Below are 27,535 nucleotides of genomic sequence, written 5' to 3'. Positions count from 1 at the left end.
TGCATACATACATACATACATACAGACAGACAGACAGACAGACAGACAGACAGACAGACAGACAGACAGACATACATACATACATACATACATACATACATACATACATACATACATACATACATACATACATACATACATACATACATACATACATACATACATACATACATACATACATAGCTTTATCCATTTCTTTTACAACATTTCAGTATAGGAAAGTACTTTAATAATTATATATATATATATATTGACTTTTGAAAGGTTACAGGGAGCAAGAGCGGTTAAATTAAGATATGCTGTGAGATATATACCGTTATAAGGGAAGATGACAACGATTACCTGAAAGAGGATTTAGACATGACCTAATTTAGGAAACCTAAACAAGTTTAACAAAATTTAGATAATTAAAAATGAGACGGAGAGGAGCTGGTATTGCTGCTATTAAAAACAAAAATTTAGCTCAGGTGCGTATTTTTAATCACTTAACGTCTTTTTCTATTCTACAAGTAACCACGTAATAAAATCTCCATGCAAGTAATTGATTTCGGATATGAATTTATTTCGGCTGGAAATGTTAAGATAGAAGCAGTGGATTTTATGTCAAAGATCTAAAGCTTGAAATTGATATAATAGAAAAACAGATGTTCATTAATAAGATATTGTAGTATTAAGACTCCAGATCTTAATTATATTTAAAATAAGATTGAAGTTCTTGACATGAGTACACTCATAACACTTGATTCCTATGAATGATATCACGAGTTCTATGGTATCACGGTATTTACATTTTCTGTGGCTGGTAGTAAAAGCAACACACAATGATGCTAATATTTTTTAAACTGGCACACTAAATTCATTTTCATCTGCCAATAAATTTAATTTTGTTTAATAATGAATGTATTCGTGGCAAGAAAACTATTTTATAAAATCTTCATATTTGACTATTCTAAGGCTTTTGATAAAGTGTCACATCAGAGACTCTCTGTGAAAATGCAATATTATGGTATACGTAATGAAACAAATTTGTGGATTGATGAATTTCTAATCGGTCGTTATCAACGAGTGGTAGTAGACGGAGAATCATCAAGACCGTCACTGGTAACATCTGATGTGCCTCAGGGAACCGTGCTTGGTCCTGCATTGTTTTTACTATATATTAATGACATAGCTTTGGATATTAAGTCATCAATTCGTCTATTTGCTGACGATTGTGTAATTTATAGACCCATACTCACCAGTGATGATCACAATATTTTACAAAAAGACCTGGACACTTTAGTTGATTGGAGTAATATCTGGCAAATGGAATTTAAAGTCGATAAATGTGCGACCATGTCAATAACAAATAAACGTAACAAATCTATGTTTGACTACAAAATGAAAAACCAATCACTACATGTTGTTAAAAACCATCCATATCTGGGAGTTGAACTAGCAGATACTCTGAAATATAACTTACACAACGATTCAATCACATCAAAAGCTTCTAGAACGGAACTTAAAACACTGTCCGACCACAGTAAAAGAAAGAGCTTATCAAACTTTGGTTTGACCTAAACTGGAATATGCGTCGCGATTTTGAAATCCTCAACAACTAAATTCATCAAAGAAAATCGAACAAATACAACGGAACGCGGCAAGATTCGTCATGAATAAGCCATACAACCGTAATAATCCGTCTAGCGTAACATCAATGCTACACAAACTAAAATTGCCAACACTTGAACAGTGTCGTCAGTGTGCAGACTAAATTCTCATGTATAAAGTGTTAAATAACCTGGTGGCTGTACCAGCTGAATACCATCCACAACTTTCAACAAGAAACACAAATTCGGTAAAGTTTGTCACTTACCACTGCAGACTTAATGCGAACAAACATTCATTCATTCCAAGAACTGTGCCTTATTGGAACAACCTACCAGCTAACATCACAACTGTGACAACCTGGGCAGTTTTAAGACTGCTGTTCAGTCTTACGTATTGGTGTAAATTAATAAACATCGTGTATAGTGTACATACATGTTTGGATTTTACTTCACGTCACGATTTTCATTATTTTAACTCCAACGCCTGGTGCCGCACATGGGGGACAGGTTTTAGCCCACGTTTTTAATGGAGCACATTTCACATCATCACTCGTTGCTGATGTCTGCACAGCGGATTTACAGATGAGACCAACTTAGAAGTAGAAGTAGACTACTATTTCCTTTAATTATTTTTACACAATCAATTAAAATATGTTATAATAACATATACTGACATATCGTCTGTTCATATAGTTTGAATTTTATAGCAAGTTAACTGTTGGAAGTTTTTCACAACTTAACTTGAAGATTTTGAACCATCTATCTTTCCATACTTGCATTTTTGGGGATTACCATGATACCATAGTTGAAAATAGTTTAAAAATGACATTTTAATTGGATTTTCAGAAATAAATTTTTGATAGACAGTCTTAGAAAAGGATCACTTATTAAATAGAAGAAAAATCTCATTCATGTAATGTATGATATTTATTTTTGAATATTTTCTGATAAACTGGTGATATCATAGAACAGCGGGCTACATTCAGATAATGGACGCATTTTATCTTTAAATTTTATTTCCTTTAAAATTCATGTTAAAGATATGCATGTATTTGATCAATACAATGATCAACAATTTCTGAAGTAGCTGACCTTACCAGTTGTGTTTTGAATGAAGATAACAGACTGAATATCTCTTTGTATAAATCATATGTAAAATGCCCAACAGGTGGTAAGATTAACAGTTTATATAATAACAATGAAGTAACTTTGGTGTCAAAACATAATGTTGAAGTATACACTGATACAAAGCTGAGATCACAAGGTTTTCAATGGTGTAAGAATTTTGAAAATCCGACAATTAATTGCAATAAACTTGAAGTGGCATATTGATTGAAATATGTGATGGTCAGCTATTGAAATATCAACTTTTGGCTTAAAGGATTTCAATTTCAAAATATATAAAGTGTGCAGCCAACAGAACAGAACCTTGGTAAACACCAATTTGATTGTTGAGTTAGGCCATGCATTATTTCATTTTTTTTTCCAGCTCAACAGAAATCAGTAACTTTTTTCTTTTTTTTAAAATGACTATATAATAAAATTATTTTGTTTGGTGCTTTACAGGCAAAGTACAAAGACAAAGGAAATGAGATTGCAGAAGATCAGTTTGCTCAGGTATTATTTTATTATTTAATTTTGTAAACTAGTTCAACATATAAAATAATGTAAATTTATTCACCAACTGCAAACTGCATGTAGACTGATGCTACCTTAGGCGGAAGGTATTAGAAAATTCCAACTGAACAAAAAACAAAACAAAACTTAACAGGATCATTTGAGCTCTTCAATTTATTAGACAAGAAATCAGTTCATTGTGAAAACTATCAGATTCAAGCCATAACACTAAATATTTAAAATGTTCTATATGTATATGTACTTGCACTTACATTAATTACAATTAATTTTAAAATATTGTTGCAGTCACATTCCAGTTACAAATGTCATTAATGAAGATGCCATTTTAAATCATTATTTTGTTATAAAAATACTATTTAAATTATAAAGATGAAAAACGTTTATAATAATATTTCATTGCTGTATATACCAGATGTCAAAACAGATGGAAACATTTAAAGGACATCTAGAAGATTTCACAGCTAAACATAAGGATGAGATCAGGAAAAGTCCAGAGTTCCGAGCTCAGTTCCAGGAAATGTGTGCATCAGTGGGTGTCGATCCTCTAGCTTGTATGTTATTGTTGTTTTAGTCTGCTCTTCCAAATATCACAAATTTAATTGTTACACTGACTCCATAACTAGATTAATTTTTCTTGTATATAAATTTGATGCCCCTGCTACATATGGAAAAGGCATATAGAATTTCCATTGTACATTCATCGTGTTGCCCAGCATCTACAGACTGACAAAACAGTGGATTTTGGGAGCACTTGTATGTTTGTACTATGGACACATTTCTAGTTTTTCCTGCTTCTCCATATTATGAAGAAAAACAAGAAAAAGTCAGAAAACTCAGTAGAACAATAAAAAACTCTTTATTGCTAGAAATGATAAAAAATAAATTTATAGTCAAACTTGTCATATGTGACTTTCCAGCAGAATACCATCCAAAAAATGTCACATCATTATGACACAGATAAAAATGTGTTTGTGAAATTTAGTTTTTCATTTGATTATGTTTAATTTTGTAATGTAAATCTAGATATATTTCTAACATTGAATTGACTGTAAAATATACAAGGGAAGACTAGAATATAATAGTAATTATCCTGTCGTTTCAGCAAGCAAAGGTTTCTGGGCAGAGATGCTGGGTGTAGGAGATTTCTACTATGAACTTGGGGTACAGATTATAGAAGTATGTCTAGCAACTAGCCACAGGAATGGGGGTATGATTGAATCAATTCCATCTGTTATATGAATAGTACACTGTTATATGAAGAGTACATCTGTTATATGAAGAGTACATCTGTTATATGAATAGTACATTTATTATAGGAATAGTACATCTGTTGTATGAATAATACATTGTTGTAATTATGTCTTGGATTATTAGATTAATGAGTTATTACATCTTTATTTAATAGCGAAACAAAAAAGTTGTCATGTCAGTGTCAGCCTATTTGTTAGTCTTAAGGACCCATTCTAAGACTTTAATGACTCATAATAAAAAAATAAGCTAGATTACCTTAGTATGCTACTTTCTGTTATAGTATACTATGCAGTTATTTTACTGAAACACAGTTAAACAAGAGCACCGCTAGGCGGAGCATTTATGCCCGAAAGTGTTTTTTTTTTAGTAAGGATGAAGCATTTGTAAGACATTACATAAATTAAATAAAGTATTACCTCCTCAAATAGCAATCCACCTATAAAGTTTAAATATTGTGGGCCAAATGGAACTTAAGTTATGCTCTGGAAACTGTTTTCAGTTTTAAGGTAATGGTGACCTTGACCTTTGAACTTCTGACCCCAAAATCAATAGGGGTCTTCTACCCAATATGGACAATCATCCTATGAAGTTTTAATAATGTGGGATACATGGAAGTGAAGTTATGCTCAGGCAACTGTTTTCAGTTTTAAAGTAATAATGACCTTGACCTTTGACTTTTTGACCCCAAAATCAATAGGGGTCTTCTACCCAATATGGACAATCATCCTATGAAGTTTGAACACTGTGGGACAAATGGAACTTAAGTTATGCTCCGGAAACCAAATTGCTAACGGACGGACAGACAGACAGACGTTCCAACATTTTGGTTTTAGGGGCTATTTTCTTTGTTATTTTCTTTGTTTTGTTAAGGGCTACTAGCCCATAAACCCTTTGATCATGGAATGTACCTATTGTTCTCTTTTGTTCTCTTTGCTGTTATATAGCCCCTAAACCCAAAATGTTTGCTCGGATAGACAGACAGACAGACGGACGGACGGGCATATAAAAAATTAAGATTAAAGAAAGTTTAAGCAAACAGAACAAAATACAATTTCTTAAATTCTCATTGCAACTAAAACAATGTTAACACAATAACCCCTTGTGACTGAGGGGTTGCCTGAGTAATGGTTGAGGCTGAGACTTGCAGTCACTATTTATCCCCTGTGTGATCATAATAGGCGACTAAATGGGTTTTAATATCTTGAGTCAATGCATCTCTAGGTGGTTTTGACACCTGGTGTTGCTTTGAAGTTTGTAATACCCCAGGTTAGCCAAGATCATCTTTCCTGTTTCAACGCCATACAACCTATACTTTGTTGGTATCGTAAAAAAAAAACCACAAACTAAATAGTAGTATTTAAGCATTACATAGCAAAATTTTGTGTGCCTTTAGGTATAAAATAATGCTGAATTTGTATAATAATCTTATTCCTCAGTTATGAATCAGAAACAGTCTTTTAGTAGTTTATGGATTTCAAAAATAACACATACAAAAATTAGGTATTCATCAGTTGAGAGTCTGGTTTGATTTTATGGAGGTGCAGGCTGTCTTGACTGTGAACACATTGGATCTGTCATTGTAGTCAAAATGGTTCAAATAGGCAATAAATCTAAATCTAGTTGTGGGCCTAAACTAATTCCACGGTTATAAATTTACTTAAATATTTTAGGTTTAATTAGTATAGAAGAATTGAAGGACAGATTAAAGAAATCTAGAAGCAAGAAAAGCCAGGATGTTAGTTTGTAAGTATAATTGTGTCATTTTGAGACTAGTACCAACAATGGTGGGATTGGGAACAGAGCCCTCAATTCATGATTTTCTATTTCTTTATCAATTCCCCTAAACAGAAAAAAAATTATCTGCCTAAAACAGGAGCTGTTAACAATTTTTCTGTTGATTTTGTTTTTTCTTAAAGAGATATAATAAATGATATTTGAAAATAAATTTGTTTTGGTGTGGAAAAAATTAACAGCCTTTGTGGTCAATTTCTACCCATCAAAACTCTAAACTGGTTTTAAATAGCAAATAAACACCACTGAGACCAATTTTATTCCTTAAATAACATTTGAGGATAATTGTTGGCAGACAAAAGGTAACTTTTTCTTCAAAACAATACAAAATTTAGAAAGTGCATGCATTTTGGTGATGTAAATGCCTACTTTTATCATAGTTATGTCTATGGGAAAGTTTGGGGAGGCTGTGAGATAACAATATTACCATAAAATGTGATATTAATTGTTATAAAAAGTACAAAGTCATTTTTCACCCAGGCATTTGTTACTTGAATCATTTCCTACAATATCAGGGAAATTTAGTGACTTTCTTTTTGCTGCTAAATAAATGAGATCATATGAAGCTTTTTGCAGATGAATGCTTCTACATCCTCACTCAAAGAACTTTGACAGTGGGATAGATTTTTTATACTATGTATTAAAATATATATATATTTATCTAATTTTACCATGAAATATGGTGCTATATCAGTCAAATATATTTCATATTTTTTAAAAATAAATATGAAATATAAATATGAAAGTGAGCGGAGTCAAGTTTTGTTTGAAAAATCTGATAAAAACAAAACTACTTTTTCTTGCATGATAGAAAATGGTCTAAGAAAATTAATCCGAACGCCAATATGTTTAATTCAGTATTTAACGCTGTACAGACGTTTAAAGAGTTGTTTACATGACGTCACAATGTAGCGCCAAACAGCGCGTGCTTATGCATAAATTACTGCGCGCTGTACAATTGCAGTTGGTAGCAAGCAAGGGGATTCGTTACCATTTTCTTTGATAATGAAATTAAATAAAAAGGTTATTTTTTCGTTTTTTTCGTGAAATATGGTATATATTTTCACTCAGCATGATAAAATGCCACATATTTTCACTCGCCGTACCGGCTTGTGAAAATATGTTGCATTTTATCATGTTTCGTGAAAATATATTTCATATTTCACGCAAACGAAAAAATATCCTCTTAGTATTAATATGTATATAATTAAGAAATAATATATCCCAAACAGTCATTTTATCGCTCAATAAAATCACTGTTTGGCGTTCTGATGTGAGGAATTTCATCACGAGGGCTACGCCCTTGTGATATAATGATGCCCAGCTGAATGACAAACAGTGATGTTATCAAGCGATAAAATCACCAATTGGATATATTATTTCGATTCTAACACAACATCAACAAATGAATGCTGTCGTACTTGATATTAAGCTAAATTGCGCTTGATTTGTTTCCGTACTTATTTTCAGCGTGTCACATTTTAAGTGGTTACATTACATGTTTAATGATCACGTCATATGTCTAAATATAGAACATCAACTGTGATTTTATTGCATAATAACACACACTTTCGGTTCTATGATCAATAGGGAAAAATGAGGGTCGTGCTAGAATCATGTATAATATATGTTGTGCTAAATTGTCATTTGACTTATATGCTGTTGTGCTTTAAGCTCACTACTAACACCTACCACTACTACTCTGATAAAAAAGACTATTAAGTCGATGATTGTATTAACAAGTATTTTCTGATTCAAACATTTATGCTTCTGTTATTTGGTCATATTAAAGTAATTTGGTCTTGTTTAAATAATTTAGTCTTGTTAAAGATTTAAACTTCTATGTATTTCAGAGATGATTTGTTGAGGGCTATAAAGAAACTTAAAGCATTAGGTAATGGTTTTACGGTGATACCTGTGGGAGGTACATACATGATACAGTCAGTGCCGGGAGAACTGAGTCTTGATCATACCGCAGTTATACAGGCTGCACAGGTATGTTTAGTGTGTCAAAATGAATTTACTACACTGTGAAGTTACCCTTGTGGATGAGGGGTGAGGCAAAAGAATTGCAACCACGGTTTAACCCTGTGTGATCATAACAGGCAATTAAATGGGTTCAAATAACTTGAGTCTATGCATCATTCTCTTAGCTCCAGCAGGTGAGGTGGTTTAACACCCAAGGTTAGCCATCTTTCCTGCAACATCATATGACCTATACTGTCTTGTGCACCGTAAAACCAAACAAAACAAACACTGTAAAGTAGTTCTATAAAAATTGTTACACTGTAAAGTATTTCCAAACCACTTGTTTTACCCATTGTAAATATTACAAAGAGATTATTTTTTTATGAAACTAAGTAGATTAAAGTATTTAAGAAACATTTCACATTGTGAAATGTCATCTCACTATTTCAGCCAGGTCAATTCTAGAACTCTTAATGCTCAAAATACAGAGAACATTAAATTGCACAGTTTCCTATCAAGCACTGTTCTAATTTTGGCAATATTTTTACAGAGTTCCTCTCATGTAACAAAGAGTTCCCTAATTAAAGAGCTGAAATGGGAAGAGGAGAGGGCTGCCAGAGCGTTGGTAAGATTTAACTTTTCTAATTTCACAATGTTTTGTATGGCCACCTTTAAACGCATCTTTGCAAATAAGAAACTATAAATGTAGTTCCTGAAATACAATGGTGATATGGCAATTGAAGTATATAATAATGTTTCTGACACTTCAGATGCACAGATAGAATTAGCCTTCCTATGCGATATATGTAAATGGACTGGTCCATCGTTCAATATGACAGCAATCTGACAATTGTGCAGATATTGTTATGCTTACATGCAGTTTTGATCATCAGTAACCCTGTTGCCTTCCAGTTGATTTGGATTTTCTGGTAAAGCTATTTTAGCCAACCAATCAAATAATCAGTTACAGAGAATCATTTACATTTTCAAGCCTCTTTATACTTAAAATTCAGTCATGGCTATTAAACTGAGGGTTAGCCTACACCTTTACATTTTCAAGCCTCATGACGATACTGACTATAATTTCCTTTATTTACAGATTTAAGATAGGGTTGTTTGTGCTCAAGTATTAAGGTAGTCTTACTGTAATGCTTTCCTGCCAAAAAAATCTAACATCCGCCAATATTGTAGCAAATTAGTTATTTCTGGAACGTTATTTTTTTCAAAATCTCGGGCATAAGGTTATTTACAATCACTCAACATTTATTGCTATGTACTAAATTCTGGTTATAAACAGTTAAGAAATTATTGAATTTTGAAGATTGTGCAAAATAATGTTCCAGAAATGACCGAATTATTATGATATTGGCTGATGTTAGAATTTTTTTGGGGGAAAAGCATTACAGTAGACTACCTGAACACAACTCTTTTGTTCGGTGTTAAATTTAGTTTAGTTATGGAGTTTTTGTTTTTCATTTCAGAATTACCTTGTTAAAGAAGGCCTAGTATGGGTTGATGACCAGGCTGGGTCAGAGAGAGAATACTGGTTCCCTAGTTTATTTACTGCCAATTTATCAGCTGGTTCCTGAACAAACTAGTGATTGATTTGACTGGTTCCTTAATTCCTTAAAGATGTACAGACTACAGTCCAGACAGTGCTGGTTCCTAAATTATATAACTTTTAATGTTTTGCACGGTTCCTGGTAAATCCAAATATGGAAGGCCCGATATCAGAGTTAAACCAGAGTTTACTTAGTTTTTGTACCTGTAAACAAAAAAATTTTATTTTTGATATTTAAATATTGGCAGACTCAAATAAAATTTGCTTGTCAACAAAATAATGGTGTTGATTTATAGTGTTGTTTGTCATAGTTTAGTAAAAAAAAATCTAAATAAAATATTTTATGTTATTTATGAGTGTCAAAACAGCTCTTTGTTCTTGTTACTATTCCATTGCTACTATTTCAAATCTATATAAACAAAATGATATGTCCGTGCTGGCTGATCATGGTGTGCACTGTTTGCATGGGCACAACCTGTTGCTGCCAGCAGGCTAAAAATTAATGAAAAAGCAAACAAGGATAGAGACAAAGTAAATAAAGCTACTGTACATGAGATAAGAAAGTAAAACTATTTTCAAGTACAAACTTTACAATGGTATAATGATTCTACACCTAAATGAATAGATTAAATGAACCAACACAATGCCAAAGTGAGATTAGTTTTAATATTCTATGTTTCTAATAACTATTATAATATCTGTCTAATTCTAATTATCAGATGAGTGGGTTACAGTAAGAATTTCATCACAACATATTTGTTAACAAATAGCACATGTCAATGTTTGTGGTTAAACTACAGTATTTTTAAATCAAATAATAGGCTCTTGTTTTATTATCATGCACTGAGAATAGTCTAAATCATCCTGTCCTACTGACAGCTCTTGTTAGCTCACCTGTCACAAAGTGACATGGTGACCTGTCACAAAGTGACAGGGTGAGCTTTTGTGATCGCTTTTCGTCTGGCGTACGTCCGCCTTTAAACTTTTACTTTAAATGACATCTCCTCATAAACCACTAAGCCAATTTAATCCAAACTTCACAGAAATGTTCCTTTGGTGGTCACCTTTTAAAATTGTTCAAAGAATTTAATTCCATGCAGAACATGGGTTGCCACACCAACCGAAAGAAAAAACTTTAAATATCTTCTTTTAATAAACCCTGAGAGCTAGAGGTTAGATATTTGGCATGAAACATCGTCTAGTGATTGTCTACCAAGTTTGTTCAAATAAAAGCCCTGGGGTCAAAATTGGCCCCGCCCCAGGGGGTCATTGATTTTCCCTATATGCATATAGTAAAAACTTAAAAGATCTTCTTTTAAAGAACTCAAAGCGCTAGAGCTAAGATATTAAGCATGAAACATGTTTCTAATGGGTGTCTACAAAGTTTGTTCAAATAAAAGCCCTGGGTCAAAATTGGCCCCGCCCCGGGGTCATTGATTTTCCTTATATGTGTATAGCAAAAACTTAAAAATCTTCTTTGAAAAAACCCAAATAGCTAGAGTTTAAATATTAAGCATGAAACATCTTTTAGTGAGTGTCTACAAAGTTTGTTCAAATTAAAGCCCTGGGGTCAAAATTGGCCCCGCCCCGGAGGTCATTGATTTTCCTTGTATGTGTATAGCAAAAACTTAAAAATCTTCTTTGAAAAAACCAAAATAGCTAGAGTTTAGATATTGAGCATGAAACATCTTCTAGTAAGTGTCTACAAAGTTTGTTCAAATAAAAGCCCTGGGGTCAAAACTGGCTCCGCCCCAGGGGTGTCATTGTTTTTAACTACTGTATATGTGTATAGTAAAAACTTAAAAAATCTTCTAATAAAAGCCCTTGGGTTAAAATTGGCCCTGCCGGGGCGGGGCGGGAAGCCTATCTACAGGTGAGCGACCTCAGGGCCATCATGGCCCTCTTGTTTTTACTATTAATTTTGTTTTTTTGTTTCTGGATGATCCTTTTATGATATTATCCTTTTATGATATTCAACTGTAAAATTAATGTAATTTCTGTCAAACTATATGTACTATGTTTAACTTTGTGTAATGTTTAGCTTTCATGTTCTACAGTTCTATTATCTTAATAAAATAAATGTTTTTAATTAGTTAAGTTTGTTTTGTTTTCATGTATTAAAGCAGCATGACTCCAGATTCATGCTAATTTTCATGAAAATTTTGAAAATGTATTTAAAAGTAAAATATTGTGAAGTGAATAAAGAAAGTAATTTACATATGGCAAACAGCACTTGCAATTCACATAAATTATCGCAAATTCACCAAAATATGCATAAATACTGCAAAATAAGTCATTAATCAAAGAAAACAAGTAAATTATCACTTTAATCTTGAATCATTTTTCTTTTCTTAAAATTTTAGTACATTTTTCTGAAGTTTGATATTCTTGAAATATCTGGCTCATCTGGAGGCATGTAGATTTAAAGTACCTGAGGTAATTGAAGGTGGAATGTCTGTATCAGAACTTCAAGAACATGGTCCCAAACCCAGGAAAATTTCCAAAAATTCTTTTTTTCCAGTAGTTTCCAATTTATTGTTGAAGGTCTGCTTTTAGTTGTGACAAATATTTTTTTTTTTTCAAGTGCAATTTGTTTTCCTTGACCCTTAAAGGCAACTTCTTGGCCACGATGTCGGGTCATAGAAAAACACCAAAAATAACATTTTGACTTATTAATAAAGTTTTCTTTTCCTACACTACATAGGAAGAAGGAAACATGTTTCTTATCTAGGTGCAAGAGAACCTACCTGTTGTATTACTGCATTAAATTTTAATTATGTCTGATGAAAAACGTCATAAAACTTTCTTACATAAACTGATGTATCTTAATTATCCTTGCATAACATCCTATTTCTTAAAAAATTAATCTGGCAGGTGCTTTTCTATTGAGTTCATTAGCGCAATTTTTGGCATGCTAGTAGTAATAATCATTAGTGTGGTCTAGAATTTTTAAAAAGTTAATTAAATTAATAATAAAAGTTCATTCAACTTCCAGTAATTGCTACATAGAATTAACACTTGATTGTTAATTAACTAGAGATAACCCATTTCATGTAAACAATTATATTTCGGAAAATTACAATTATCGAAAAATAATAAAACAAGTTATTTTGTCTAATTGAAATTAATAAAAAACTGTAGATGAAGTAAAATACAAAGGTTTAATGCAAAACTAACTTAATTGACTTAGTTTTTGTTGCTTCATTATCTCATAGAGGGTATTCCTGAGAACCGTTTTCATTTTAATAGAATAGACCAAGTTCCTGATGATAGTGTAATAAACCTGAATAAAACAGTATAATAAACCTGAATAAAACTTTTTAATAACTAATTAACATACTTCTATGCAGTAAAAATATGTTTATATATTTTGCTCATTTTGTATTATAAATGTTGTAAAATTATAAAAAGTTTCTTTTTCTCAGCCTCCAAGGAAGTGATTAACATATTTGAATGTTCTGGATTCAATTTATAGGCAATGATAAATTTACATAATAGTAATAAAAGCACTAATGAAGATTTTAAATCTTGTTTTTCAAACTATAAAACTACTTTTCTTGCCTTTTTTTTATTTGAAATGTGAGGCCCTAGAAGGTGGTCTCACTAATTTTTAAGAGGAACTTCTGAGATTCATGGTAGAGTAAGACCTTTGTTATCCCCTATACACAGAAATGCAGTCAAGAAAAATTTCCTATGTAGACTCATGAACCTTTATGTAAGCTTGAGTGGTTTGCCAAATGGTAGCATTAAACATCTCTGGCAAGTTTCTTACCTAGAATAAATATAGCTTTAGGCATTTGATTTTTTATTCTGAACAAAATATATATTGCATGTTATTATTATGTAAAGTTACTAGTATATTAAAATGATAGCTACATTAATGTTTTTTTCTCAATTACATAAGTTACTGGCAGATTTATAGGATTCATCATAGAAGTTATCAGAGCAAATTAACAATGTTGTACATGATTGTATGCTATGGTTAATTTGCCCTGATGATTAATAGAAACCAGTCAGAAAACTCAACTAATGTCAGTTACCCTTTTTTATGTATAATTTTCTCGTTCCAGCACTTTTTAGCTCACCTGTCACAAAGTGACAGGATGAGCTTTTGTGATCGCTTTTCGTCCGGCGTCCGTCCGTCCGTAAACTTTTACTTTAAATGACATCTCCTCATAAACCACTAAGGCCGCTATTCCATTTATACGTGATCAGTGGTCCGCGTCCGTCATCCGCATCTGTAACCGATTCGCTAATCAAAGAATACGTTGAATCTATTCCTTTTGTCCGTTTACCATCCGCTTCTGCGACGGCATCCGGGACGTTTCGCAGGATGAGCGATTTTTTACGGACGCGGACAGTCACTGACATGTCTCATCCCTACAAAATGCCTCGAACGAAATTAAATATTTTATCGATTTCGAAAGAAAATACTAAAGAAGTCATCAAAATAGTGTAGGAGAACTTATAAGTTTATGATGCAGCAATGACAGATTAAAAAAAAACAACATCTGGTCATCGGTTGCTAAAGAGATGTTATTTGAAAACCTAACTGATATTCAATGTTTGTTACCTAATTCTTTGATGTTACAACTGTTTTTGGTATTAGAATGAAATTATATCATATTCTACAAATAATTATCCTCTGTTCGCTATACTTTAATTAAAAGTATATAGAAAATAACGTACCTATGGAATAATACCCACGGACATGCCCGGACACGGATCACTGACGCGGACCACTGATCACGTATAAATGGAATAACGGCCTAAGCCAATTTCATCCAAACTTCACAGGTATGTTCCTTTGGTGGTCACTTTTAAAAATTGTTCAAAGAATTTAATTCCATGCAGAACTCTGGTTGCCATGGCAACCGAAAGAAAAAACTTTAAATATCTTCTTTTAAAAAACCGTAAGAGCTAGAGCTTAGATATTTGGCATGAAACATCTTCTAGTGAGTGTCTACCAAGATTGTTCAAATAAAAGCCCTGGGGTCAAAATTGGCCCCGCCCCAGGGGGTCATTCATTTTCCCTATATGCATTTAGTTAAAACTTAAAAATCTTCTTTTAAAGAACCCAAAGATCTAGAGCTAAGATATTTAGCATGAAATATCTTCTAATGAGTGTCTACCAAGTTTGTCCAAATAAAAGCCCCTGGGTCAAAATTGGGCCCGCCCCAGGGGGTCATTGATTTTCCCTATATGCATATAGTAAAAACTTAAAAAATCTTCTTTTAAAGAACTCAAACAGCTACAGCTAAGATATTTAGCATGAAACATGTTCTAATGGGTGTCTACCAAGTATGTTCAAATAAAAGCCCTGGGGTCAAAATTTGGACCGGCCCAGGGGTCATTGATTTTCCTTATATGTGTTTAGTAAAAACTTAAAAAATCTTCTTTGAAAAAACCCAAATAGCTAGAGTTTAGATATTAAGCATGAAACATCTTCTAGTAAGTGTCTACAAAGTTTGTTCAAATAAAAGCCTCGGGGTCAAAATTGGCCCTGCCCAGGGGGTCATTGATTTTCCTTATATGCATATAGTAAAAACTTAAAAAATCTTCTTTTAAAGAACTCAAAGAGCTTAGCATGAAAAATGTTCTAATGGGTGTCTACCAAGTATGTTTAAATAAAAGCCCTGGGGTCAAAATTGGCCCCACCCTGGGGGTCATTGATTTTCCTTATATGTGTAAAGCAAAAACTTAAAAATCTTCTTTGAAAAAACCCAAATAGCTAGAGTTTAGATATTAAGCATGAAACATCTTCTAGTAAGTGTCTACAAAGTTTGTTCAAATAAAAGCCCTGAAGTCAAAACTGGCCCAGCCCCAGGGTTGTCATTTATTAACTTTATGTGTATAGTAAAAAACTTAAAAAATCAACTTTTAAGAAACCCAATGAGCTAGAGCTTAGATGTTTAGCATGAAACATCTTCTTATGGGTGTCTACCAAGTTTGTTCATATAAAAGCCCTTGGGCTAAAATCAGCCCTGCCGGTGGAAGGGGGGGATGTGTGGGCGGTGAGGTGCTATATACAGGTGAGCGACTTCAGGGCCATCATGGCCCTCTTGTTCTATTGATTATACAGTTATGTATGTAATTGTATTTTGAGCTTATTATATACTGCATAGTTTATCTTCTGATGACTTTCAATTAATCAATGAAACTCCATAGGCCATTGTAATTGTATCACTGCATCCAAACAAGTAATGTGCAATTTTATCTGACAGTGCACTAAGCTTTTATCACACAATATATATGTTTACACTTAATGGCTAGAAAATAAATAAATAAGCAATAGCACCACCTGCGGTGTTAAAAAGGGGCATAACTCAAAAAGTAAAGCTTTCTGAGTTATGCCCTTGCTCCTTGTCCAGATAAGCAAGTATTCCAAGTTTCATGTTTGAATAACTGGCTACATTATTTATATCTGTCAAATATGTTTTAGGTCATATTCCATCATATTTTCAATAGTTTACCTTAATAAAACAATTTTTGTATGGAAATGTTTGTCATTACACCCGATACTATTTTCTTACAACAGCGTATGAAATTACAACTTCATTCATAAAGGCAAAATTACGTCATCCTAAACATGCAATTTTATAGCATGTGACTGATCTGGCACCCCCATGCCAGATGAAATTTCAGGCATGGGTAAAACTAACGGAAAACACAAATCTGATATGCCAGAATAAAGTCTTTGCATGATGACGACCAAGCAATCATACATGCTCCATTTTTTCTTTGAAACAGCATCTTATAATGACAACAGAACGCAATTTGCTGATCCCTTTTACTCATTAATAGACATAGCATTTATAATTGACACTGTAAGTTAAGTCTATGTGCAAATAAAATATATATATAACATTCATTCAAAAACAACTTTTACAAACTTTACCAACAACAACGAAAATATCTGCGGTAGGCAACAGAAAAAAAACAACTTCTATGTTAACATATTGAGGAAGAGATATAGATAACATGCCATCTTCATTTCACGTGTGTATAGTGATCTATCAATACAAACATTGATTCAGCTGGAAATTTTACATCTGTTTCCATTCCTTTAATACACCCCCAAAAAACTATACAAAATTTGTTGGCAGTTACTTTTTACATGCTACACATTGTATACAAAAAAAAAAATATTTTTTCTCACTTTGACAAACCAGCCTAAAATAAGTATTTTCTACCTTCAAAAATTATAGTTGAGAAATTATCTTTTGAGATGTTTCTTCAATGGTTAAAGAAAAAAAATCGAAAGTAAAATAAATTACAGATGTAAAACTGAATAAAAGGTAAAGATAATAAATAGTTTCTGTCACTGTTTTGAAGATAAAGATTGGTTTACCAATATACAAAGGCAAGAAAAATAATGTTCACATTCACAGCCTCGTCATTCTTTATCAAGAAGTACATTTGTCAAGTTAACAGTACAAGAATTTTTTTTACATTCAATGATAATTTTAGACCAGGAATTTCCAACTAAGCAACAGCTGCTAACCTAACTGATTCTTTTAAAATGTTTTTTTTTAGTTTTTGTTATATCGCTTGTACTTTTAAGGGTTTTAAGAATAACTTCTCGTCTTGTCCTGACCTCTGGTTGAATTATCTTTTTTAAATGTCCTTAAATTTTTATTTTCTTTATTTTAGCCTAATAATCAAATTTTTTAAAACTGCAAAGTTGATCTCAAAAAATCTATGACCTTAATGGCCTACAATTATTATTATCATTTTGTTGAGGTGTGTGTATCTAATGTATAATTTGTCTTAAAATCTTTCTTTTAAATAATCTTTGTACATGGTTACAAGTATAGTTCATGTTAATATTATTTATGTCACCTCTGTATTAAGGGTATTGAAAAAGAAATCCATTTTATATAATTGAGTTATTTTGCCATCACAACAGGTAGATTCTATCTCTATACACTACTATACATTCACACTTTTTTACTTTCTCCAAAGATAGGATAAAATTGCACATGGGGGTTATATCTATATTGTATACATAAAATAAACAAGTAAATAAAACACTAAATAATCTCTAACAATAATGAAATAAATGAAGCAAACACATTACAATGTATTGTAAATCTATCGGCACTCAGCACTCAATCAATACCTATATTAAGCCAACTCTCAGGGACTAAAGGGATTTGCTTGTGCAACTGTAAACTATTTTGTCTCTTAACTACTATATAATTATTCACTCTTACAGTGACAGGGCTACTTTAATGCAAGGGATGTAATCAAACATATTAACTAAAATATTTTCACTATTAATGTATGGAGAGCTGCTTTAATGCAAGGGAGATAATCATTTATCCTACTTTTTAACTATTGTTTTAAGAGAACTGCTTTAATGCAAAGGGAGGTAATCTTTAGTCCTTCATTTCAGCTCTTGCTTTAAGACTTATAGAGCTGCTTCAATGCAAAGGGAGATAATCATTATCCAAAATTATAACATATTGATTTTGTTATGAGAGAGCTGCTTTAATGCAATGGGAAAATCATTCATAATAAATTTAATCAGAACAAAAAATCTTATGCACATTGTATTTTTTACATCAGCAAACTGTCAAACAGAATGAATACAACATTTACATATATTACAACATACAACAAGACAAAAATGCCAAAATAATATGAATAACATATACAACTCCAGTCTGGAATTCTTGGAACAAATTTTTTTGTTACTGAATACATATCACAAAAAAAGAAGATATAAATAAGTTAAAGCAAGGTCAGTCATGCGGTGAAGGTATATGTGTATACCATTATAACAGTACAGAATTCAGAGAGAGAAAAAAATAAAATAAAAACAAGAAGTCTGAATGAACACAGCATAAAAAACCATTAAAACCCAATAGCAAAGTCCTTCAAAAACATAAGCAACTTACAATGTAACTGATTGGGCTTTAGTGTAAAATAAGTCCCTTTGAAGATAAAGAGTTGGGAACTTTATAAAACAGAGTTGATTGGGAACTTTATAAAACAGAGTTGTTTTTTAAAATACACTATTTTGTCTCTGTTGTTTATGTACATGTATCTTACAATTGTATTTTTTATTTATAAGGTCTCACAAAGTTATTATTACCAAAATTATTGTCTAAGGGAAACAACTCTTATAAGTCTTAAATACAACAGTAAATCATAGTAGTCTAACTTAATTAAAATAGACTGTATGCTAAGAACTGCATTCCACGTTTTAATTGTCAAAATTGTTATCTAAGGGAAACAAGTCTTACATGCATTAAATACATTAGTAAATCATAGTAGTTTAACTTTACTGTATGCTAAGAACATTAATTTTTCTCATATAAATTGTGTAATAACTTAAGCCAAATACATTCATATAAACACTTAGTTTAAAGCACAATTTCGTTCTTTGGAGCTGTTACTATAAAATACATATTTTAATAATTTTGCCTCATTATTTTTTTCAGTTTTAGATAACAGAGTATAAATAAATTAAGGAATACATAAACTTGTTTATACACAATGAACTTATAAAGTAAAACTTGAAATTTTGACTTCTAAACATGCTTTTTTCAAATACCAATATTACATAATGATGAATGGGAAAATATTTTTATGATAATGTACAACAGATTTTACAGATAAAAAACACTGTTTTAAGGTTGCTATAATTACCAATTTTATCAAAAGATGGTCTATAGTGTTCTGAAGTTTTACACATGAAATAATGATGTCATAAGAAAATGTGTAATACACACATGCTGAATGTGGAAAGGCGTTACTTTTAGCACATAAAAAGCTCAAATTTCAGAGCAAGAATTTCTTGAATATTTTTTTTCAACGCTTAATTATTTCACAGTTCATAAAACTCATTAGTACATTGACCATTACCTATAATATTAGTTGTTCAAATGGTCACTACAGTATGTGCATATATTTATTTCATTTACAATAACAATAGCCTTTCTCTGAGGCAGAGTTAAAACTATATCTACGCACAACCCAAAACAACTTCTATAATAAATGTCAAAACTCTAAAAATGGACTAAAAGACCTTCTTGTGGAAAGATCTTCATCAGACACTTCAAAAACCAGACTGTGTCATTTTGTTCTAACACTCATTGGACTTAAAAGTCCAAAAACATTTTGGACACAGTCTGCATGATTGCTCAGATTTTTACTCCAGTTAATTAGAATATAACTACAACACAACAATGTTCATTTTTTGTTTGTTTTCTCCAGTATATTTTTTTTCTATCTTTAACATCCTTCCCTGTTACACTTGTGACCATTTTTTGTACGACCATTATACGTAATGAGGTTAGCTACGAGGAAATGAAATGGAACGAAAAAGAAATGCACAAAATGTCTTAACAACACCCGCCGCTTTGACCTGCTGCCCCACCACCAGAGGGCATGCTGGGATTGCTTGGCGAGTGCTGTGGTCCTATCTTTATACCGTTTGCCTGAAAAATACAAAAAACACAGTGTTAAAAAAACTTAAATTAACACAATATTGAGGGTTGACCATGACAGTGACATCTTGCTTGGTTGTTATTTAATGTCTATTGAGATGAAATTGTGCAATGCTTAAATTTTTTTTTTTGGCAGGATATTACATTGCACCAACACAGTATAGGTCATATGCCGATTTCCCAGCTTTACTGGTGAAGGAAGACCTCAGGTGCCCCTCTGTGCATTATTTCAAGCATGTGAGACACCTGACTACAACCATTGAATCTGTAAGCTAGCTGGATAGCTTCTTCATATGAATGAATCCAAAGTTCCTGGCAGAATTCAAACCTACAGCAGTAAGGTGCAAAAGGTTTAAAGTCAACAACCTTAACCACTGACGCCCATGGAAATACTTTATACCACATCATCTAAACCAGTTTGTAACTATAAACAGCAATACAGAGGGTAAATATTACACATCTTAAATGCATAATGAAAAAAATAAGGTGACTGAACGTGCAAGATCAAAGTTTAAGCTTGAGTTACTTATGACTAAATTAGCAAAAAAAATTTGCTTTAGAAAATTACAATGGCGAGTAGTTAGAAACGACGATGACTTGAAAATCCTCAAATCTTTATGATATAATTTCCCATAGGATATGGATATCTCCCACATCCCACTGTTTTGTCAGAGAAAGTCAAATCCACACGCTTAGTAGTGGGGGCATAAAAATGTAAATTACTAAGTTTCAAAGTAACTAAATATTCTTTTAAATAAAAACAATATAGAAAATATATTGACAGTCTTTTACCTCATTGTTAATATCAAATACACCATCTTGTATCTTCTGGTAGATTTCCTTTGCTGTATTTATAAAAGCCTGTTTAAAAAAAACAACAAAATATTAAATAATAACATGCTATTTCAAAGCTAAATACTTCAAAATTTTGTTTTGGATGCGTTTTAGTAACCCATCCAGTTTGTATTGTTCTAATGGAAGAGGGGGCCCCTCCTTGACCATTCTACTCACTTTCCAACTCCCCTTATGCCTTAAATAATGTATGGAGGGGTAAAGCAGAAAATCTAAGCCATATGAAATTAATCTTTTATCACCTCATTTCTACCTGCAACAACACTAATAGATACGGTTATTTATATCTGTAGAATTTCTTTTTTGATTGTCTGTATGATAATTATAGTAGTAATTCTGTAAAATAAGTCTGTACAGGCCAAGAGACAACCTGAGCAATACAGTTAATTTGATTTTACGGCCACTGTTATACTTGTGCTTAATTTTCATTAAATTTATAAAGCATGAATCCACAGGCCTGCTGCTTTAAACATGATATTAAAATAATAACTACCTCTTCTACATTGGCCGCAGTTTTAGCCGAGGTTTCCATGAAAATAAGACCATGTTCACGGGCAAATGCCTCACCTTCTTCCTTCTTCACATCTCTTCTTGCCTCCAGATCACTAAAATTAGAGATTATAAACTGTTCATACATGCAGGTGTCTCATTAAGTTTGAAAGAAGTGGATAAAAATACAAGTACCAGCAAGAATATCATGTAAACTTAAGATTGAATAAACATAAATAGCAATTGGTAAAGTTTGTTAATGAAATCTGTACGCAAAAAAACAAACAACAATGAAAGAATTGTAACCAATTGATTCTCATTATTTGTTTCCGCATTCAACATAATTAGTCTGACAAATGTACATTTCTTATAAATATATGCTTTTACTTAAATTTTGTAACCAAGATTTTCTAAATGATCAAAATTTGTAGCGGAGATTTTATTTTCATCGTCAAACTTTTACATTGACATTGGCATACATTAATCTATCCTGTCTATATGTCTTATTCTTATCTGAAACCAGTAGCTGTTTTTCCAACAAAAAATCTTCAGTAAAGATGTTCATACTCAATATGTGATGAATTTAAAGGAATTGCAAGAATCCTTCAGAATCCAAGTAAATAAATTGTTACAGTAATAAATCAATAAGTAATGTGAAAACATCAGTCCTTTATATGTGTCAGTTCACAAGTTAATTATTAGTTCTAACAGGCTTTCATTCAGACACCAATGAAGAAAAAATTTGGACGTATTCAATGGAATTGTTCATATGGCAATATCTTTGTTCATATGGCAATATCTTAGAGAACAAAATACAACACTTGCAACAAATACCAAGTTTTTCTATACAGACACCACAAAATTTTGTAAAATGGATTTTCCCTTCTTTACATATTGATCAGTACCATATCAATTTATTTGGTGGAAATAATCAAAACACTGATCAGAATAGCCAAAAGAACAACACAATATTTATTAAAATATAAGATCAATAAGTACCTACCTTTTGTTACCTATTAACATTATAACCATATTAGAGTTGGAATGTTGCCTGGCATCTTCTAGCCATGTGGTCAAATGATTGAATGTGTCACGTCTGTCAAATAAAACAATAACAGTGTGTGCAAGGGTATAAACATACACAAATTTGAATTTTATTCATCAATAAACACAAGAGTATTTGAATACAAAGCTGATGTATGTGGCTCGAACAAGAAAACTCCTTACTAATAATTAAATAAAATTGTGCAAAGTTTACAAGAAATTGTATTAAACTTAATTTATCCAGCTTTGTATTGATTTTAGATCATAGTCCAATTAGTAATTCAGGTTTAAGAAAAAAACTTTTGTTTTATTTTTTGAAATTTAGGGAGAAATGATTTTAGCATGTCATAACATATCAAATCCAACTTATGATAAGTGTTTGGCTATAGACATGTTTCGGAGCATTTGCATTTATTCGGTTCACATAGCTTAATCTGCCTTCAGTGGAAGATCTTAGTCTTCTGCCAAAAGTTTTAGCCTAATTTCCCTGTATTAAGTATAATTATCTCTTTAACTTTGGTACTAAATACAAACATAAGCAAATGCACCCACCTTGTGATGTCGTACACTAAAAGTGCCCCAGCTGCTCCTCTGTAGTAAGACCTTGTGATAGAACGAAATGATTCTTGTCCAGCCTAGAAATAAAAAATTTTGATGAATGAATGAATGACCTCAGTTTCGCCACAATTTACAATTTTATACAACTAGGATCAATCAAACTAAATCGAAACATATCATAACTATGTTTTAAGCAATAACCTTAGATTACTAGACTTTTCAAGTTTAAAATGTATTAATTTCAAAAGAAGGGAACTGCCTAGAAAATCAATGACTTTAGATATCGTGGTCATATTTCAATAATGCAAAGTCATGAAACTTTCTTCAGAAGTAAATACAATGTACACAAGAATGTCTAAATATGACAGCTCTTGCTGATATACTGAGAATGCTTCAGCTAATTTATAAGTAGTCTAAAGCTAAGTTTTAAGTAGTCTGCAGACATACAAGACAAAATATCATACTCCAGTCTACAATCTATAAAATTAATGCAGAGGTATTCAAATCATGGATTTTCAACATCAAATATATACTTTTGCGAAACAGTTCGTCAGGAAACTGCACAATATCCCTTCCCATTTAGAACTTTAAAGTCAGTAAACCGATCACTATCTCTAACAGGCTTAATTCTCTTTGTGATGTTATTTATCAGAAATCATAAAATGCTCTTTCATTCTTAAATAATATAATGAAGCTCTGGCATTAAAACCCTTATCACTCTAAATATCTTAAATAAACTTGTCCATCTTTCTGGGCAAAAACCTTTTTTTATCATTTTAATGGAAGATTTTAAAATACATGCTGACTGAAGAGCAAACAGGGCAGACCATAATCAGAGGGCAAGGACATACCCTCTAATCTTGGTCTGCACTGGTGGTATGCATAGAATCTGTAGCTACAAGCAGAGTAACTAAGGGTTTAAAAAATATTCATTTTTTATATCCATTTGCCATAGAATTTTATAGAAAATGTAAAATATTCATTTCTTTAAATACTGCTATTAAAAGAACTAAATTTTCATATAAGTATTTAAAGAAATGAATATTTCACATCTTCCCTAAAATTGCTATGGCAAATGACTATAAAATGAATAATTTTTTCAAGATGAAAATTTGGAAGTTAAAATATTATAGCATAAATTACTGTAAAAGAAAAGAGCATAAATTACTGTAAAAGAAAAGCTATCAAGTAGTAATTTAGAACTTAAACCTTATCCTTAATAAATAATATTATCTATAATGGATTTTCTTATAAAAAAAGAAAACAATACTTTTTGACTTGGTTTGTCCCAAATTCAGTTATATACCTGTATGCAATTACTTAACTTGTGCTCCTGGACTCTAGTCCGTGGAGCTGCTTGTGTCGTAAGACTCAAACCTACAGACCAAAATCCATGGAAGTAGCTCTCTTCCAAGTCATTTGGATAATTTTGCAAGTAAGATAATATCTACAACACAAATTTAAGATGGCATTAAAACATTACTTACAGTATCCCATATCTGTAGTTTGATTTGTTTACCATCTATAGAGATCATACGTGCTCCAAACTCCACACCTGTAATAAAAATACAACATAACTTCATTTAACTCTAACACTTTACCTGATACAAAAAGTCATAAATTAACCTATGCTGCAGGAAAAAATTTAAACCAACCTAAACATATATGCAGTCTGACTAGGCTCAATTTTATAAATGATAAATTAGTTTGTTTCTGGTAACAAAATCTGGCAGAAATTTAGGTAGAAAGTACACATTGACAAATATTAAGAATTTCTTTCCTTAATAACTATGGATTTTTTGTCTTACCTTATTTTATTTCTTCCTTGTAAAATGTAAAGAAGAAAGCAAAAGTAACAAGAACCGGTTGAACCGGGTGATGCTCCCCGAGAAGGTTCTGGACACAGGAAAGTATAAAAAAAATGAACAAAGGGCAAAAACTCCAAAATTAGGCAAAGCGGAGTTATGTTTTTTTGCACTGCACTTCTATTCAATGAGATCTATCTATCTATAAAGTTTCCTGATGATATCAGAATTATGTCCCAGGTAAAAGTCAAAGTGTAAAAATGAACAAAGGGCAATAACTCCAAAATTAGACCAGACTTTGTTTAGGTTCTTTAAGCATTGCAATTCTATCCAATTATATCTAGCTACCTACAAAGTTTCATGTTGATATCTCTAATAGTTTTAAAGTATTGTCCAGGACAAAGTCAAAAAGTAAAAATAAACAAAGGGCAATTACTTCAAAATAAGGCAAGGCAGAGTTACGGTTCTTGTGCACTGCACTTCCACCCAATGAGACCTATCTATCTACAAAGTTTCATGTTGATATCTCTTATAATTTTAGAGTAATGTCCCAGACAAAGTCAAAGTGTCAAAATGAACAAAGGGCAATAACTCCAAAAGTAGGCAAGGCAGAGTTACCGTTCTTGTGCACTGCACACCTACTCAATGAGATCTATCTACCTACAAAGTTACATGTTGATACCTCTTATACTTTTAGAGTTATGTCCCGGACAAAGATCAAAGTGTAAAATAAACAAAGGGGGATAATTCAAAAATAAGACAAGGCAGAGTTACGGTTCTTGTGCACTGCACACCTACTCACTGAGATCTATCTACCTACAAAGTTTCATGTTGATACCTCTTATACTTTTAGAGTTATGTCCGGACAAATTTCAAAGTGTAAAATAAACAAAGGGGGGTAATTCAAAAATTAGGCAAGGCAGAGTTACGGTTCTTGTGCACTGCACACCTACTCAATGAGATCTATCTACCTACAAAGTTTCATGTTGATACCTCTTATACTTTTAGAGTTATGTCCCGGACAAAGTTCAAAGTGTAAAATAAACAAAGGGGGATAATTCAAAAATTAGGCAAGGCAGAGTTATGGTTCTTGTGCACTGCACACCTACTCAATGAGATCTATCTACCTACAAAGTTTCATGTTGATACCTCTTATACTTTTCGAGTTATGTCCCGGACAAAGTTCAAAGTGTAAAAATAAACAAAGGGGAATAATTCAAAAATTAGGCAAGGCAGAGTTACGGTTCTTGTGCACTGCACACTTACTCAATGAGATCTATCTACCTACAAAGTTTCATGTTGATACCTCTTGTTGTTTCAAAGTTATGTCCCGGACAAGAAAAGGGGACGGACGGACGGACGGAAAGACGGACGGACGGATGGACGGACGGACGAGGCGGCGACTATATGCTCCCCCGAAATTTTTTCGGGGAGCATAAAAATGCTATAAGGAAATCTCTTTCAGCGCTTAAACTTTTTAAAGGATTAGGTTCATTTTTTTTTATGTGTACCTATATTTAGTTATAGGGATCACACTGGCAGGAGCCAGTTAAGTAACTGTTAAATCAAAAATCATTGGCCTGTGTGAGTGTCCAAAAACATATGAAAAATTCCTTTCGAAATACACATGTGTACTATGCAATTTCAGTAAATTAAAGAAAAGATGCCCACATTTATGTGTAATTCCAATTAATTCAGGACATGTATAAATACATGTATACAATCAATCTTACCTATAGTTAAGTCATGCACAGGTTGAAATCTTTTGTCTGTAAACTGTAGAAGAAGACATGATTTTCCTACACCTGTGAAATAGAAACATATAGCTTTACCAATTAAGTAAATTAAGATACATGTAGTCAAAATATGTATGCAAAGATATTAGACTGGCATTTAATTTCAAACAGATCTTTTAATAAGTACTTAAATGCCGACTATGACCCAGATTTTTTTTTCAATTCTTCAAATCCTTTTTATTGGTTGCCCTGTTATATATACAAGTTTCCAACAAGTTACTAAATGCCATAACCTGAGCCATCTTTTTGCTTCTGTTGCTTTTTTGGCAGTTATGACAGAAAACTGTTATAGAGATTTTATTTTTTATATGGATATCAAAATACTAATTTTTTTATACATTTTACAACTTTTGTAAACAAATCAGTTTATGTTCAGCTGTAACTACTTTTTTCAGCATTAAGCCATTTATTTAGAAAGTTATAAAACTCACAATACCTTTTATACAGAATTATATAATATTTGTTTCTGAGGCATAATGTGCCTCAAAATGACAGATATGATAGGGTTTTTTAAAGACAGTATAAGTTTAATACAGCACTCAGTAAATGCCTATTTGATATACATTTAACTATTTATTAATACTAATGGGGTCTTTGCTGGCATATTGACTCCTACAATACAATTATTACACACACACCTTAATACACACATTCATATACATGTGCGGGAAGTGAGTGGTTTAGGTCACTTGCCCCTCACCACATTGGGTTTGAATCCAACTTTAAACAAACTTTT

At 32.1% G+C, this 27,535-nt stretch overlaps 2 protein-coding genes across 2 annotated transcripts; one reads left to right on the top strand and one right to left on the bottom strand.

Annotated features, from left to right (window-relative positions):
• Positions 1 to 330: 330 nt before the first annotated feature.
• Positions 331 to 10,083, top strand: LOC132733417 (vacuolar-sorting protein SNF8-like). The gene is made up of 8 exons (XM_060720065.1): positions 331 to 467; positions 3,156 to 3,206; positions 3,640 to 3,778; positions 4,330 to 4,434; positions 6,149 to 6,221; positions 8,123 to 8,264; positions 8,788 to 8,862; positions 9,719 to 10,083. Exons 1-8 carry the CDS (start codon positions 414 to 416, stop codon positions 9,824 to 9,826), a joined length of 747 nt encoding a protein of 248 aa, XP_060576048.1. The 5' UTR covers positions 331 to 413; the 3' UTR covers positions 9,827 to 10,083.
• Positions 10,084 to 16,574: 6,491 nt separating this feature from the next.
• On the bottom strand, positions 16,575 to 26,867 carry LOC132733419 (ras-related protein Rab-2-like). The gene is made up of 7 exons (XM_060720067.1): positions 26,737 to 26,867; positions 24,686 to 24,753; positions 23,193 to 23,275; positions 22,600 to 22,692; positions 21,601 to 21,712; positions 21,048 to 21,116; positions 16,575 to 20,246 (listed from the first exon to the last, which is right to left on the bottom strand). Exons 2-7 carry the CDS (start codon positions 24,731 to 24,733, stop codon positions 20,151 to 20,153), a joined length of 501 nt encoding a protein of 166 aa, XP_060576050.1. The 5' UTR covers positions 24,734 to 24,753; positions 26,737 to 26,867; the 3' UTR covers positions 16,575 to 20,150.
• Between the last annotated feature and the right edge of the window lie 668 nt (positions 26,868 to 27,535).

This window comes from Ruditapes philippinarum, unplaced genomic scaffold (genome assembly GCF_026571515.1).
Source record: "Ruditapes philippinarum isolate M1 unplaced genomic scaffold, ASM2657151v2 ctg572_1_1_1_1, whole genome shotgun sequence".
NCBI lineage: Eukaryota > Metazoa > Mollusca > Bivalvia > Venerida > Veneridae > Ruditapes > Ruditapes philippinarum.
The sequence above is the reverse complement of the archived record's forward strand: the minus strand, read 5'-3'. Positions and strand labels throughout refer to the sequence as shown.

Coding starts and splice junctions, on each gene's coding strand:
- LOC132733419 (XM_060720067.1), bottom strand. CDS start 24,733: ATGATCTCTATAGATGGTAAACAAATCAAACTACAGATATGGGATACT. Junction 21,713..22,599: donor ATGTTAATAGGTAACAAAAG/GTAGGTACTTAT, acceptor CTCTAATTTTAG/TGATCTGGAGGCAAGAAGAG. Junction 21,117..21,600: donor CTGCGGCCAATGTAGAAGAG/GTAGTTATTATT, acceptor TTTTTTAAACAG/GCTTTTATAAATACAGCAAA.
- LOC132733417 (XM_060720065.1), top strand. CDS start 414: ATGAGACGGAGAGGAGCTGGTATTGCTGCTATTAAAAACAAAAATTTA. Junction 468..3,155: donor AAAACAAAAATTTAGCTCAG/GTGCGTATTTTT, acceptor GGTGCTTTACAG/GCAAAGTACAAAGACAAAGG. Junction 3,779..4,329: donor GGGTGTCGATCCTCTAGCTT/GTATGTTATTGT, acceptor CTGTCGTTTCAG/CAAGCAAAGGTTTCTGGGCA.